General features: G+C 41.5%; 1 protein-coding gene across 1 annotated transcript in view; it reads left to right on the plus strand.

Moving 5' to 3' along the window:
* Nhlrc2 (NHL repeat containing 2) overlaps window positions 1–16,721 on the plus strand; it is a 56,451-nt gene that overhangs the window by 23,740 nt on the left and 15,990 nt on the right. The window contains exons 4-5 of the mRNA XM_055591657.1: window positions 1,648–1,769; window positions 3,726–3,855. Coding sequence (XP_055447632.1) covers window positions 1,648–1,769; window positions 3,726–3,855 — 252 coding nt within the window. The remainder of the gene's footprint in view (window positions 1–1,647; window positions 1,770–3,725; window positions 3,856–16,721) is intronic.

Genomic DNA, 16,721 nt, shown 5'->3' on the forward strand with positions numbered 1-16,721 from the left:
TTTCAGATCTGACCTGCCATAGAGCTCTTCCCCCAGCCCTATCCTTTTTTGCAAAATTCTTAATGTCAACAATTAACAGTATTAATAGTAATGATGGCAAACCACATCCCTGGCTTCATTCTGAGCATACTGCCTGCATTTCCTTCTCTTCGTTCCTGTGATGCTGTGAATCAGGGTATTATTAGTTCTGCTTTACAGAAGTAAAACTAAGACATAAAGCACGTACCCAGACCGCCAGCTAGAGAAGGCTGGAGCTGGGAATTAATGGGACTTGCATGCATTCCCTAGCCACCAGGTGTACTGCCTCTGCTCCTGCTGTGTACGAGCCTGAAAGTCTGCAAAGGAATTGTGAGTGCTGACTTAGAGGCTCCACGTAGCAGAAGTTGTACATTGCTGTGTCAGACTGTTCCTTCTTGGAGCTATGGTGTTCTAAAACTTGAGAGGACACCTGTGAAGCCAGAGTCACTCTGCCTGTCCTACCATATGCCTGCCACGTTGCATGGCTTTATGACAGAAGCAGCAGGAGGGAAGGAGTGTTACCCTGGGCTTGTTGACTCAGGAAGACACTGGCTCTCAGGGTACAGGGTAGTTTTGAATATGAGTATTTTTCATGAAAAGGAGTGTATATGTAGTTTGGTTTTATTGTCAAAGGAGTCTATTCAAAATTGTTTTTTTTTGTTGTTGTTGTTTTTTTTTATTTTTTATTATCCCTTTTGGAGCTAGAGAAATGGCTTAGTGGTTAAGAGTACTTGTTCTTCAGAGGGCCCAGATTCCATTCCCAGTACCCACATGGCAATACACAATAATCTGTAAGTCCACTTCTGGGAGATGTGATGACCTCTTGTGACCTGTGTGGGCACCAGGCACACACATGGTGCTTATTGTATACACATGCAGGCAAACATACACACATACTTCAAATACATCAGCTTTCTAAAAGGATAAAGTTATTTCTAACTTTCTAGTTAGTAATATGTATTTAAGTTTTTGTTGTGCAATATGCTACTGGAGTTCACTAGGACCTACTCTAATACCTGTCTTTACACAAAATAGATAGACACAGAGAAATAGAAGAAAATGGCATTTTCATTTAAAGTTTTTCATAATTTAATTTTTTATGTGTGTGCTGTTTTGCCTGCATGTATGTCTGTGTACCATGTATGTGCAGTGCCCTCCAAGGCCAGAAAAGGGCATCATATCTCCCTGGGACTAGTGCTACAGCTAGTTGTGAGCTTCCGTGAGGGTGCTGGCGGTCGAACCCAGTCAGAGAGAAGAGTAGCCAGCACTCCTGACTGCTGAGCCATTTCTCCTGCCCTAGATTTTCATTCTTAGAAAGAAATAATTAAATACTGTGTTACTTAATTTTAAAATCCCAGCATTAAATGCTTTTTTTTTTTTTTTTTTTTTTTTTTGAGACTGTTTCTCTGTGTAGCCTTGGCTGTCCTAGAATCACTTTGTAGACCAGGCTGGCCTCAAACTCACAGAGATCTGCCTGTCACTGCCTCCCTGAGTGCTGTGATTAAAGGTATGTGCCACCACTGCCCTGCTTAAATGCAAAGTTTTAAATTATTTATTTGGAGGTTATTACTTTGAAGTTGACTTTTTAATGTAAAGAAAAAAATGTCTCACAACTGTCTTATCTTTTAGGCCCTAACCCTGGAAGGAAAGATGGAATGTTCTCAGAGTCGTCTTTTGATTCTCCACAGGGTGTGGCTATAGTGGATAACGTCATCTTTGTGGCTGACACGGAAAACCACCTCATAAGAAAGGTAATTTTCTGTTTGAAGGCAAAGGTTTTAAATATTCTTTTCAAGAAACCCTGCTGTTTATGAGGGCCCACACTCATCCTGGGTTACATGAGTTGGAAGCCAGGCTGTGTTAGTCCTGTATTAAGAAAGAGGAAAGGGTAGGAGGGATGGAGAGAGGAAGAAAGGGAAAAGAAAAAAATACAGTAAGGTTTTAGAAAAATTCCCTGTCCATATACTCTTGCAAATTTGCACTTCAAAGACTATTTCTAGAGAGTGTTTTAAGCAAATAGAAATTTTCTAAACAGTATTTTGCAGGTTTTATTTATTCCATATTAGTCACAGAAATCATATTACTATCATATTTCAATTTAGATAAACTAAGTTATTTTAAACATTTCCTACCAGTAGTGATTTTGATATAGTCTATTGGTCACTAAGTTATTGTCAGTTTGGAAAATAACAAATCAAAGTGCCTATAATACACCTTGTTAGGTAAACACAGTGCTCCTGATACTTCACTTTCATTCATTTGGCAAAGTTATCATATAACGTATGTGTACTAGCAAGCATATATCTAGAATGTAATGATATCACTGCAATATATATCTTAATAAAAGCAGTGTGTTTTCTTTGCTTCTGGGTAGGACTTGGCCTGTTAAAATGCTCAGTAGATATTTGTTAAGTAAGTTTATTAACAAATTATATGTATTTAATAAAACATTTTGTATGAATTTATTTTTATAAATATATATTGTGACTTAAAGAATTAAATAGGATGTGTTTTTCTGAGTCTCGGAAACTCTTTCTAGACACTTAAATGTGCTAATATGTTGTTGACAAGGTTAGCAGGATACTTATTTGATCACAAACCCCCTTTTTTAGGTAGTACTTTGTTAATGTTGTGTATATGTTCCAAAAAAGTAATTGGTTTTGATTATTGACCTCTTAGAAGTCAGTTCTTGTGAATAGTCTTTGCGGGGCGTTGTTTCTGTAGTCTGTCAGTGTCATAGGTGTCTCACCGCTTGCTGAGGTCGGGGGCATCCCCAGCGCTCAGCAGCACTTGTCTGCTGCTAGTTGTGCCCCCTGTCCTGCTTCACAACTTGTGATTCCCAGTTGGACAGGGTGCTGGGTTTAAACCCCTAGTTGCTGAAGTAATATAATCACAAGAGTCCTGGATTTCCCACAGTCAGTCCGTTCTGTGTGACATGATTTAGTGTCTGTCAAGACAGGAAGCAGAACTGTTTCTTCTTTCTTTTTGACAGAAAGAGTTGCTGTGTGTATTTTGAAGACCTCATTTGCAGAGGTCTAAGCTTATCATCCTCTCACATTCACACACAAACATCATTGTTCCATGCACACCTTTCCTTTGGCTAGGATAATTTCTTTATTAATGTATAGATTTCTTATGCCCCCTTTCCTAGCTCCCCTTGCTACTCCCTCACATGAGCAAACTGTAGTTAAGCACCTTAATATGCTTGTCTGTATACTGCCCTGAAACATGCGTGTGCTATGCATGTGATTGGCCTAGTGACATCATTGCAGTATGCGCCAGGCAGTTCACCATTGAAGTGAAAACTTACTAGGTTTTAACTGGGTTAGCAGGCTTTCCACTCATGACTTGTTTCAGAATGTTTCGGCTCCAAGTAAGAACTGTCACACACAGCCGGTCAGCATCCCCCCTCAAGGCAGTCAGCTTCCTGTCACTGATGCCCTTTCTGAGCTTCCCACACAGATAGAATCCTGGAATGTATGGCTTCTCTTCTTCAGTCGCATTTGTTATTTTAAGGCATGATGTAGTATGTTGGTAATCCCTTTCTTTCTATTACTGGGAAATGAGAGGAACTAACTGCACGCATTTAAGCGACAGTCCTTTATAATTAGCATTCTAAAACATTATGTTTTCATAGTCTTTATGTTCTGGTGCAGTTATTCACATATAACATGCATTGACTAAAAGACGCACTGACTTTGTTGTAGATTGACCTAGATGCTGAGGAGGTGAGCACTGTCGCTGGTGTCGGCATTCAAGGGACAGATACGGAAGGGGGAGGGGAAGGGCAGAAGCAGCCTATCAGCTCCCCTTGGGACGTCGTGCTCGGAACCTCAGGTATGAGAGCTCAACAGCAGATGCTGGAAGATTCTGCATATAGAAATAAAATCTTTAAAAATCCCTTTCTGCTGGGCAGTGGCGGTGCATGTCTTTAATCCCACTCACAAGGCAGAGACAAGGAGATCTCTGAGTTTGAGGCCAGCCTGGTCTACAGAGCAAGTTCCAGCATAGCCAGAGCCACACAGAGAAACCCTGTCTTGAAAAACAAAACAAACAAACAAAAAGAAAAAAAAATCTTTTCTAATGTTTTTACTTAAAATAGTCTTGAAATTTTTATTTAACTTAATTATGTAGCTTGTTTTGTATATTTGTACTTAATAGCTCAGAGTTTCTGGTTGTATAAAGCAAAAGCAGCCATAACGTATACAAATAGAATACATGTTACATATACCATTACAGTTTACAAAAAAGACAAAAATAACTAGTTAGCTGACTTGCCCTGGATCGGGGCTCAGCACACACTAACTTCTAATTTAAACAATATTATCAGCCTGGATCTTCCAATTGATGTGGTTCTAAATATGTTTAAGCTGGCAGGATTGCGGTTTCAGAAATTACAAAGATTGTCCATCAGCTACGTACCACTTAACAAAATCCTTCCTTACTCTAGTTAAAAAGACAGATGTCAAAGAGGAAGCTGCCTTATCTTTTCCATTCTGAAAAAAGTTTTCAAATATTGAAATAGGATAGCATCTTTTGTTTAATTTCAAAATACTAACCTCCTGAGTTAGGCCGATGCTAATAATCAATGAGACATGCTTTCTCTGTGATATGCGTTGCCCGTGCGAACACACTAAAAGAAACACCAGTATGCTTGTCATCGGTACTCAGCAGTGGTGCTGGCATGATTGTTATCTGTGTGTCTAATATCAGACGTGAAGAAAGTAGGATACCTGGGAAATAGAATTTGAAACTGAATGGTTCATGTGATCTTGGCTTATTTGAATGGCTTCACATTTAAAATTCTTGCTTTGCAAGTACCATCTCTCAGGAGAGGGAAAACTCTGTGCTTTATATGTAAGACTGATGGCCAGTAGTTACACAGTGACTTAGTTACTGGTGTTTGCATTTGCCACTGTGCTTTTTGTATCTATTAGTAATTATCACAGTTATGTCATGTTAGGTAGATTCATCAAGCCTAAGCCCTTATTTTGTACACACAGATAGTGTTGGGGATGAGTCAGCTAAGCCTGAGCGGCCTGGACTTGCCCCAGCTGTGTCTTGAGTCCACATCTAGTTATGTGGTCCTCACATGTGACAAGTAAACTCTGTGTAGGGTGTTTGTTCTTTGACAGAAGGTAAAAAGCACAAGAGAACAATAAGCCTTGGCTCAGATTCTATCTACTGTTACTAAAACAAAGCATGGCGTTGAGACCTGGCATACATTAAGAGTGCTTGCTGCTCTTCGAGAGGACCTGTGTTTGGTTTCCAGCACCCATGTTGGGTGGTTCACAACCACCTATAACTCCAGCTTCTGAGGGTCGAAGAATAAAACAGAAACACAAGTCACACAAGCAAGTTAAAATCAGGGGACAGGGATGTTTACTTTGCCCACCAGGAGGCTGTGGAAAGCATGTAGGTACAGAAGACATGTTCAACTTATAGCATTTCTATCAAAATTTGTGTTGCTTAAAATTACAGTGTGCTGTATTAAGTTAGATGTACATAATGGCTAAGGAATATTTAAAGTTTCATCCATGCTAAGAACTTCTCAGTTACAGCTCATGGTGTGGTATTTATTGCTAGTTGTTTATCTTTGTATTGAAAATCCATCCATCTTGCTTCCTAAGAATCTTAACTATATTTATAGATATTCTGTTAGTGTCTAAGTATATTTTTATTAACCCTGGTTTTCAAGTCCTGCTTTAGCTCAGCTTGTGCCTCTGCATTCAACTTAATTCTGAAAACATCTGTGGTGGTTTGAATGAGAATGACTCCATATGCTCACATCTGGATGCTTGATCCTTTGTTGGTGGACTGTTTGGGAATGAGTTAGGAGGTGTAGCCTTACTGGAGGAGGTATGGCAGGGGTCAGCTTTGAGGTTCCAAAAGACCACACCCTTCCCAGTTAGCTCTCTCTGCCTCTTGTTAATGGATCAGACATAAACTGTCAGTTGCTGATGAAGCCCCATGCCTGCCTACCCCTGCTGTGTGCCTGCTATAATGATTATGAACTTCAGCCTTCTGAACTGTAAGCAAGACCCCAATAAACTCTTTCTTTGGTCATGGTGTGTCTTGACAGCAATAGAAAAGTAACAGGGACATATTTTCACTACAGAAAGTGGGCAAGAGAAGTAGTCTTGAATCCACTGAAGTGTTGGCTAGCTCAGAAGGTGTGGTGTGAAAACTGTCTGAAGGACCTATTCCCCGTGGTCATACTAGTTCAGGAGTTATCTATGAGATAGCTAATCTGGCTGTCTATACCAAGTCATCGGTAGGAAGGCTTTATAAAATGACTATAAATTACTGGGTAATCCCAGAACTTTTATTTAACATTTGGAACACTTGTTTAGATTCTCATAAGACTTTCAAAGTGATATGTTGCCCAAAGCATCTTAATAACTAATGCTTTGAATTACTTTAAAGTCCTAACCTATATTACTATATAATTCTTTGATAACTGGATCATAGGATTAGATTAATTGTTCTTACCAAATTACATGTTTGCTTGATGTCACTTAAGATGTATTTACTTATAAACATGATATTCATTTATGTTTATATGTGCATATTTATTTTATATTATTTATTAGGTCAAAATATATCCCGTATATTTGTAATTATTTTAAGAAACATAAATGTATATTTCAAAGTCGGTTTCTCTTTTGTTGGTGGTGGCTTTTAAGACACAATCGCCATGTACTTACATGTAGCCTAGGCTCAGCATAGTGTGCTCGTGTCTGTACGTGTGCGCCCTCACGCCAGCTAGTCAGTCTCCTGGCTGAGAAAAGGGCCTTTTCTTCAACCTCAGATGAACTGTCTTTTATTTTCTCAAAGTGACGAGAATTTTTAATAAATGTAAATAAATAAATATGAGGGCTAAAACAATTACATTTTTCATACATTCAACACTTGACTTAGCCACTTGCCCTTATTGTGTTTTCTTTAAGCATTCTTCTTCTCAAAGTATGAACAACCTTTCTATTCCCATTTCACAACCTTTCTATTCCCATTCAAATTATAAGATTATGTAACAGATGCTAGAGTAAATACTTGAAAGTTTCAGCAGCCCAAGAAAATGGTTTTTCTTAAGTTCTTTTCTAATGTTTCAAAAATTTTATAAAACTTTCTCAAATTCTGCCATAGTTCATGAAGTGAGAGGAGAAAACATGGGAAATGGGTTGCGTTGTAATCTTTTTAAATCATAGATTTTGTCTGGTGCACATCAGTGGAACACAGCTACCTGAACTGTGGACAAGCATCAGGAACCTCCATTGAGTTTCGTGTAGAGGTTAAGATACAGGGAGCACTGGAAGATACAGCCGTACAGATGTAAACTTAAAAAGAAAGGAATGAAAAAGACAGATTCCGGCACCAATGACTTCTGAGAAGAAGGGGGACATGCGGTCATAGAGCAAGAAGGGCGTGTGGTCATAAGGCAGTGCTTCCAGTTAAGTGATGCTCTTTCTCAGGTTTGTACACACATGTGCATGTAGGATTTAGATAGGTAAACTTTCCATGTCACATGTATTCCTCTGTATGGTGAATCTAATTAAAGTTAAACATAAAGAAAAATAGGTAAGTAAAAAGAATGATAGTAACAAAGACAGGTAACTGAAATATGTACTTGAATTCAGCTTAGAGAACAACGTACCTCAAGGAAACATTAAGGAATAGCCTTAAGGGGCTGGCTCAGCATTTAAGAGCATTGGCTACTCTTCCAGAGGTCCAGATTCAGTTCCCAGCAAGTACATGGTGGCTCATGACCATCTATAAACAGGATCTGATGCCCTCTCCTGGCATGCTGGAGTACATGCAGACAGAGCACTCATACATAAAAAGAAAAGAAATAGACTTAAAGTGCGTGGTTATTCTAAATATATATGTAATTTTTAAATATGTGTATTTTTAGATAGCTCCAGTGCATTTGACCTAATTATACAGTTGCTACAAGAAATAAAAAATTTCATCGTACCACTTTAAATACGATGACCTCACTGTGTAATACTGATGTCTTGATGGATTCATCTTTTAGCAGCTATTTTACCACGCCTCCAGAATGTGTTTTGGTTCTCTCTTGATTCTTCTGATGCCAAACAATGGCCTGTAAAGGGTTTTATTGCAGAGGTCAGATCCCTGCCCATCCTGAGTGCTTCAGCTGGTCCCGGGTTTAGAATCATGTATAGAGAGGCTCCTGTGCTTGAATCCCATTAACCTTCCCTGACTCTGTAACCAGTGTTTTCCCCAGATACAGACTCCACTTTTCCTGTGTCATCTTTAGTGGTTAGAATCCAGCACGAATGCACTCAGCTGATAGTCTGTTAGCAAAATATTAACTTACACGCTTAGATACATCACGTGACATCCATTAATATTCTATAAGATACCAGTAAATATTTTTGTTTTAAATATAATTTAAGCCTGGTGTGGTGGCCCACGCTTTTAATCCCAGCACTCAGGGAGGCAGAGGCAGGTCGAGTGCTGTGAGTTTAAGGCTAGACTGGTGTACAAAGTGAGTCCAGGACAGCCAAGGCTACACAGAGAAACCTATCTCAGGAAAAAAAAAAAAAAAAAAAGTAAGCCTGTGATGTAGGCATGTTTAAAGGGATAAATTTTATGCATTGTGGCCTGTGTACTTTTGTTTTGAAAAACAGCTATATCTTTATATCTAAAATTTGACAGAAGATTCTTTTTTATATAAATAATTTTATTGATACTTTTTATACAATATACTCTTATCATGCTTTTCCTCTCCTCCAACTCCTAGGTCCTCCCCACCATCCCAGCACCACTCCCTTTCTTTTTCTCTCTTTAAAAAAACAAAAAACACATAAACACACACACTAATGATAATCACTAGTAATAACAATCAGAAACCATATTATATACACAAAGACCAATAAGACAAAAAGAAAAAATCCTGAACAAAGCAAAATGAGACACAGAAGGTCTACGAAAGTACTGTTGAGTTTATTTTGCATGGGTCCTCTACTGCTGGGCGTGGGGTCCACCCTGGTTTGCTTTGTATACCCGGTGAGACTTCATTGGGGAAAACCAACTTTTCTTTAGCAACCAAACGTCAGTTGCAGATAGCTTCTTGGTTAGGGGTGGGGGTGCTGTGTCTGCTTCCCCCTCTCAGTGCTGGGACCCCATCTGGTTTGAACCTGTGTGGGCCTTGTGCTGTCGTTGTCTGTGTGAATTTTTGTAGTCCTGCTGCATCTGGAGAATACTTGTTTTCCTTGGAGTCCTCCATCCTCTCTGGCTCTTAAAATCTTTCCACCTTCCCTTCTGCAGAAATCCTTAGGCATGAAGGGAGGGTTTCAGGAAGACATCCATTCCGCTTAGGACTGAGTGCTGCAAAGCCACTCACTCTTTATACATTATCCAGTTGCAGGCCTCTGTGTTAGTTCCCATGCATTGCAGGAGGAAGCTTCTCTGTCAGAATATTCCTAAACTATCTTGTTTCAAGTTAATGAGGTAAACTGTACAGAAAGTGGGTTTTATTCTTACTGTATAGATCTGTGACTGTGCCCACAGTCACGATCACCCCAGAAAGTTCCCTGGTGGTACCTTTGCTCAGCCTCCCTGCGTCACCACACCCACTCTAGCCACTGGCAGCAGTGGTTTTGGGCTGCTTCAAAACAGATTTTTCTGTCTGTCTTCTTCCACTGACCACACTGTGTTCAGATCCCTGTCGTAGTTTGCTGAGCCCATTGACTGGCACTCAGGTATCTCTAGTTGCTAAGTTATAAATACAGGACTGCCTCTATCAACATTTGTACTTTCTGTTTGTGTGTGGTAGTGATTCATTTGCTTTTCTTGGGTAAATGCCTAGGAATGAATTGGATTGCCATTTTCCCCCAGTGGTTGTCCTCGTAGGTCCCAAGCATGTGCTTGAGATCATTGCCCCTTTCCATAGGCCTTCGCTTCAGATTTCTTTTCAAACTAAGCTGATTTCTTGCCATTTTCTGAGCTGAGAAAATGTTCAGCCTTCATGTCAGAAGATACGTTCCCTTTGTGGGAACATTTGGACTCTGCTTACATTTAATGAGCAGTCTGCTCTATCTTTTGCTCTTGGGCTTCTCTAAGTAAAGTGTGTTTTTTCTCTGCCCTCAAGCCTTTGCCTTTGGTTTTCAGTAGTTTGGCTGTTAATCTTGAATTACCCGGCCTGGACTGTTGTGGTTGGATGTCGTCCTTGTTCTGCAGTTTGGTATCCTTCATTGTTTTCAAGAAGTCCTCTGTCATCTCCTCACATCCTCACTTTTTGTCCCTTTCTGTCTTTCTTGACCTCTAGATATTCAGGTCAAACTACTCAGTATTGTATCCCAGGGCCTTTGCACATTTCCTTCTTTTCCACTCACTTCCTTTTTCCACATTTTGGTAACTTCCTCCCGGTCTGCCTTCAGGGTCACTGATTCTTTCCTTGACTCTGTCAGCTGGTGACCCTGTTTTCAAGGATTCTTCATTTTCAGTATCCTGCCTTTACAGAAAAGCCACGTTTCTGCCTTGCTCTTGGTTCTGAGTTGTGTCTGAAGAAGCTTCCCATTAGGAATGCTGCCTCCCTTTTCTCTGTCCTTAACAGACTAAGTCAGAGTCTCAGCCCACACTTCTGAATTTCAGTTTATTCCTTTCGTGCATCAAAAGTGGGTGTTGTGGTCATCCACATCTCCTCCCTTCCTCTTCCTTCTCTTCCTCCTCCTCTTGCTTTCATTTTGTCCTCTGGTCACTAATTATGTCATTATAGAACTGTAAAGGCTGAGATAGTAATGCTTTGTTATCGTGGGGAACTAAGTCAGTTTGGAAGGATGCTGTGCTAGGCTGGGTTTTGTTATTGCTAAGATTACTGTGTGCATAGTGGCCTTCTAGTTCCTCTAGCTGGGCTGGTGGGGTGGCCTCTGGGTGGCCTCCATGCCTGGTGTTGTTCTTTACCCTTGGGGTTCTCTTCTGTCACCCATTACACAGAAACCACATGGTTCTCTGTGAGCTTGCCTCTCCAGGACGGACCTTTGCTCTTTGGTGCTTTGCCCTTGGCTGTCGTTGGTGCTCCACAGTCGTGTAGAGACCATCAGCCAAGCTGGGGAAAGAAGAGCCCTCTGCTACTCCTTCCCTCCTCTGCAGCACCACTGTCCTGCTTGTGGCTGGTCTGGGGAATCCTGCTCTTAACAGAAGTCCTCCACCCACAGCATGGAGCTTTCTCTGCTGCCCTTCCTGTACCCTGGGGTGTGCCCTGGGGTGACTGTCCCTGTTCTTCCCTAGAAGTTCAACACAGCTTTATTGGCACTTTCAGAGCTGTGGAAACCCATCTGTCAACGTTGCAGATTTTACAGAGGCCAGCAGGAGGATGCTGCTCAGTTTTGTTTTTGTTTTGTTTTGTTTTGTTTTTTTCAAAGCTGGACTTCAGGTGTTTTTCAGATTTCTTTTATTGAATTTATTCCTATTTTAAAAATTATTTTAGTGATCTACAATTTTTGGACATTAGAAGGGGTAAACTAGTTTTTCACCCTAGAGTAGGAAGCTATAGGTACATATGAGCATCTCAGCATGAAAATGAGCTAGGTACACTACCTAGGGCTAAATTCAAAGTCCGAGGCAGATGGAGGCAGGAGGGAAAGGGCCAAGCAAAGTACTGGACAGCACAAGCTCTCTTCCACAGTGCTTTCTTTCTTGTCCCAACACTAACGAGTCAGCTCACTCAATTCCAGGTCTAGCTGTGCAAATATTAACAAATACCTAAAGTCTCTTTTATAAAATGAAGGTGGTGCTAGGACGTCCCAAGCCCAGTGTCTTCAGCAGGATGTATTCCGGTGGGTTTTGATGTCCCTCGCCACTGGTTGGCTCTTAGAAGCTCCACAAGAGCACACCCTAGGTGGACAGAGCCCATGCATCTGTACCTAGCTCATGGCCTGAGGAGACCAGGGCACGGAGGCCAAGAACAGCTGACTGCACACGTTTCCTTTGCATGTGCAGGGAACGGCCCGAGCTCTGCTGGCCTGTTGAGAAGCAGGTGGCAGAGGCCGCAGGCAGATGTGCACCAGCAGGGCTCTCCTCTGCGGGAGCAGCCTGAGAAGACTCCTCAGGTTGAGAGGGAAATTGCCTGATCGCCTCCTCCTGAGGTCTCATCTCTGTGTGTTGTGTTTCTCTTGTCTGTCTGTCTGTTTGGAGTCAGACTCTTGCTTGTGAAGCACGGACTGGCCTGGAACTGACTGAACTCTGTGATTTCCCTGCCTCAGCTTCCTGAGTGCTGGGGATACAAGTGTGTGCCACACACCCAGCGAGACACACAGGGGCTGCGTTTAGGTATGAACAGAGTAACACATTAGTTAAGGTGTGATTCTCCAGTAGGCCTTGACAGCATCTCAGATGGAGGTGGAAATGGTTCAGACCAAAGAAATTCCTCATCTGTTTTAAATGAGGAGCCAACAGAAGTTGCTAGTGAATTGTGCGTGGCCTGTAAGAGAAAGTGTCAGTAAGGGTGACAACAGGGTTTATGGCCCAAGAAACAGCATGGGGAGCTAGGCTGTTCGTAGTGTTCCATAATGGTGACGGTGAAGAGGACACAGGCCTCTCTTGGCAGGTGTGCATTTACTTGTGTGGTGTTTTATTGTGTTTCAGTTTATTTACTTTAAATCCCAAGAGCACTCCCTCCCTCCCCTCTTCCAGTCCCTCCTTTCCCTGTCTCTTTCCCCCCAGAAAAGGGGAGGCCCCCCGTATAACCTTCCCTAACACAGCAAGTCACATCAGGACTGAGCTTATCCTCATCCCCTGAGGCCAGGCAAGGCAGTGCTGCCAGGGGGAAGTGGTCCAAAAGAGGGGCCTAGATGCAGACCATGCCTGCTCCTTAGTTGATGTCTCAGTCCCTGTAAGCCCCCGTGGGACTGGGTTACTTGTCTCTATTGGTCTTCTTGTGAGGTTCTTGCCCTCTCTAGGTCTTTCCATTTTTTACCCCCAACACTTCCACAGAATGCCCCGAGCTGTGTCCCATGCTTGGCTGCAAGTCCCAGCATCTGTCTCCATTTGTTGCTGGCTGTAGCCTTCCAGAGGACAGTCATGTTAGGCTCCTGTCTGCAAGCACGGCAGAGCGTCATTAATAGTGTCAAGGGCTGCTTCTCTACCACGGGGTGGGTCTCAGGTTGGCCAATTATTGATTGGTCATTCCTTCCATCTTTGTTCCCTCTTTATCCCTGCACTTCTTGTAGTTAGGATAATTTTAGGATCAATTTGTTGTTCCCCTCCCTCCGCTAGCCCTGCCTGGGGAGGAGGGAATCACTTCAGTCTCCATGCCCCTCTCCCCCATTAGGAGTCTCAGTTAGAGTTACACAAGGACATTTGCTCAACTATGTTCATAGCGGCTTTATTCGTAATAGCTGGAAACCGGAAACAACCTAGATGTCCCTCAGCCGAAGAATGGGTAAGGAAATTGTGGTTTATTTACACAATGGAATACTGCTTGGCTATTAAAAACAAGGAAATCATGAAATTTGCAGGCAAATGGATGGAAATAGAAAAGATCACCCTGAGTGAGGTAACCCAGACCCAGAAAGATGCACATGGTATGTACTCGCTTATAAGCACATATTAGGGTAACCATACTACAATCCACAGATCCAAAGAAACTAAGTAACAAGGAGGACCCAAGGGAGGGTGCTTGGAATGTCATTTAGAAGAGGAAATAGAATAGACAGCAGAAGTGGATGAAGAGAGGGAACTGGGCAGGAAATGGAATGGGGAGGGAAACAAGAGTGAAGATCAGATGTGGGGAGAATGGGAATGAGAGGTAAGAGGACTGGGAACAAGAAGAGAAACTGGGGGTATCTCTTTGTCAAGCTGAGGCCTACTTGTGAATTCTGATCATTCTTCTGCAGTTTATATATAATCATGTCACCTGCTAATACTTAGTTTCATTTATAATATTTGCATTTATTTTTTCTTTTGTTCCACAAGCTAGGGCCTTCATATGATGCTATATAAAGGTAATGGTAGGTCTTTTATTTCTGCTGGCAGGAGCATGTTTATAGTGGTTCGTCATTAAATATGTTTGCTCTAAATTCTTTTGAAAGTATTTATCAAATTAGATAGGTTATCTGTGGACCTCAGTTTTCTCAGCGTTTTTATAACTAGAAACATTAAAAGGTATTGAAAACTTGTGTTTTCATATGTAACTTGAGAATTCTCAGCCTCTTAGACCCCAAGTTCAGCCCCATTGTCAATTATCTGAAAAAGAGTGAAAGTGAAATCCACAGATGTATAATCCAACTATACTTACATGTCTTTAAAATAGAAATGAAATAGAAGTTATTAATAATAAAATAAGGATTTATTCTGGCATGACCTTGGTTACCATGCAAGGTAATGTCTGTCTCCTGTGCTGAGGGGAGAGTCCTAGGGGAAGGAAGAAGGGAGCATACTTGGGGTAGGAGCTGAAGGCCTGCAAATATTGTCTAGGACCCAGCATGGGATGGGACTGTGTGGTGCTTCATTTCCAGAGCTGTGCTCACCCCTTTGGTCATCTTTAGAGATGGGCAGTCATAGCCTCGCATGACAGGTGAGTAAACTGGGCAGAAGCTGCAGCCAGGATTCAGATCCTGGACTACATGGCTCCCTGGCCTTGGAAGAGACGCTTCCTCTTGTTTCACAGGCTGTCACCACACCTGTGCATAATTTAGTTCTATTCAGAGAGAATTGGAGGCCTAGTAGTGGGCTTCAAATGGTAATTGTCTACAGTACTCAGTATGTTAGTGTAAACATGTTACTGGATAAATACAGGCTTTGGAATACTGTGAGTGGGAAACAGTCCAGATTTTGTAAAAATAACTATTATTCATTGGTGCCTTGTGTTTATATTACTTACTGAAGCTTTTGCTTTGTTGTTCATTTCCTTTGTTAATAATTATCTAATCAGGAACTTGAGCTCATTTTCATTGTTTGCTATGAAGAGTTTATAGTTTGAGATTTTGATGGCCTTAACAGGAGTAAGCAGTTGTAAACTGAGTGTAGTGTTGGGATCTTGTGTTGCAAGCGCAGCAGTGCTTATTATTGATTAGCAGGCTTCTGGGAAAGATGTCATTATAGTCCTCCTCCTCAGTGCCCTCCTCTCCAGGCTGTTGAGTTCGTAGACACATTGATGCTTGCCTCATGCTTATGCTGTGAAGGCAAGACCCAGATTCAGGAAATAATGAACATGGCTGACAATGGAGTGTTACTGCCTGTAAGGACTTTTCATCTGAATGTCATTACATCTGAAATACTGCACTCTTTGGCTTAGATGACATAGTCATTTTAGTAGTCCCAGAGGGTAGCCCTGGAATAACTGATGAAGCAATGTGTGTTAAAAAATTAATCGTGAAGGTCTTTTGGTGTGGTGATAAAGCAGAAAGTGAGTCCCCAGAATATATGGGCAGCAGAATCCCCTTTGGAATCACTTACATCTGTGGAAATGATTGTGTGTGCATGAGGGGCACAGAAATACTTTCCCCTGTGCAGCAGTTAAGAACAGAGGAAGGCTCAGCACTTGATGGCTGAGATGTTGTTCTTTTTCTCTCTGCCTTGCTTGGGCCCAGTGTCGACTTCCTTCCTTTGCTAGCTAGTGACCTGGCATGCTTGACTTCCCTGTGCTTGGTTACTCATCTGGAGTTAGACTTTCTAACAGTACTTAGCTCATGGTCCTTTGAGAAAACCAATGATTTTTTTTTTTTTTAAATGCTTGGGATTATAGCATCCATAATTACTTGAGAACAATCATCATTGAGGGTTGTTTCTGTTGTTACTAAATTGAAAGACACTTAAAAATTATTACTAATTAAGGAAGAAATACCCTTCTCATCACAAAATTCTTGAAGTTAAAGAAACTACAAATAAAATCACTTTCTATAAGATAATGTCTTACCAGAGTACTTTAGTTAAAATGTCTCAGTTATTTCAGAATACATCCTAATTAAATATGTTAACAAAATTAATCTGAGAACTACAGCTTTGTTCTCTTTTAATAAGTGTGATGTCACTCATTGTCTAAAAATAGAATGATAAAATTAATGGTTGTAAACAGTTACATTGTACTCTTAGTCTGTTAAACTTTTTGAAGGGTGTTTAAACCAGGGCTGAAAAGTGGCTCAGTTGGTAAAGAGCTTGCCATGAAGCGTGAGGATCTGAGTTCAGTCTTCAGCACCCACATACAAGCCCAGCCACAGAGGCATGTACCTACAGTCCCAACCCTGGGAGGCTGAGGTAGGAGGATCCTTGGGGTTTCCTAGTAGCAGCCAGTCTAGCCAAATCACTGAGCTCCAGGTTCAGTGAGACCCTGTCTAATAGTACATAAGGTAGAGCATGGTTGAAGGAGACACGCGGCATTGCCCACTAGCCTCCACACACACATGCACATTCCCACAGACATGCTCCCGTAAATGTTACAGCCAGCTAGACAAGTGGCTTTCTAAATGACTGTTGGACTTTGTGTCTGAGTCTAAATCTCATGTGATGGTAATAAAAAGACACATTCCTTAAGCTTCTTTTCATTGTTACTTTGTTTTAACTCAGGGTGTCCACTTTGTAACCCAGGCTGGCCTGGAACGTTCTGTGTAGTCTAACAGGCTTCCAGCTTGAGCTTTTCCTGCCTCTGCATCCCAGCCTCTGAGTGCAGGCATGTGCCACCACACTGCTCTTAAAAGCATCATTTATTTCATGGAAATTGCCAGAGTTTTCTTAGAGAA

Source organism: Psammomys obesus, unplaced genomic scaffold, assembly GCF_907164565.1.
Source record: "Psammomys obesus unplaced genomic scaffold, mPsaObe1.curated_primary_1811, whole genome shotgun sequence".
NCBI lineage: Eukaryota > Metazoa > Chordata > Mammalia > Rodentia > Muridae > Psammomys > Psammomys obesus.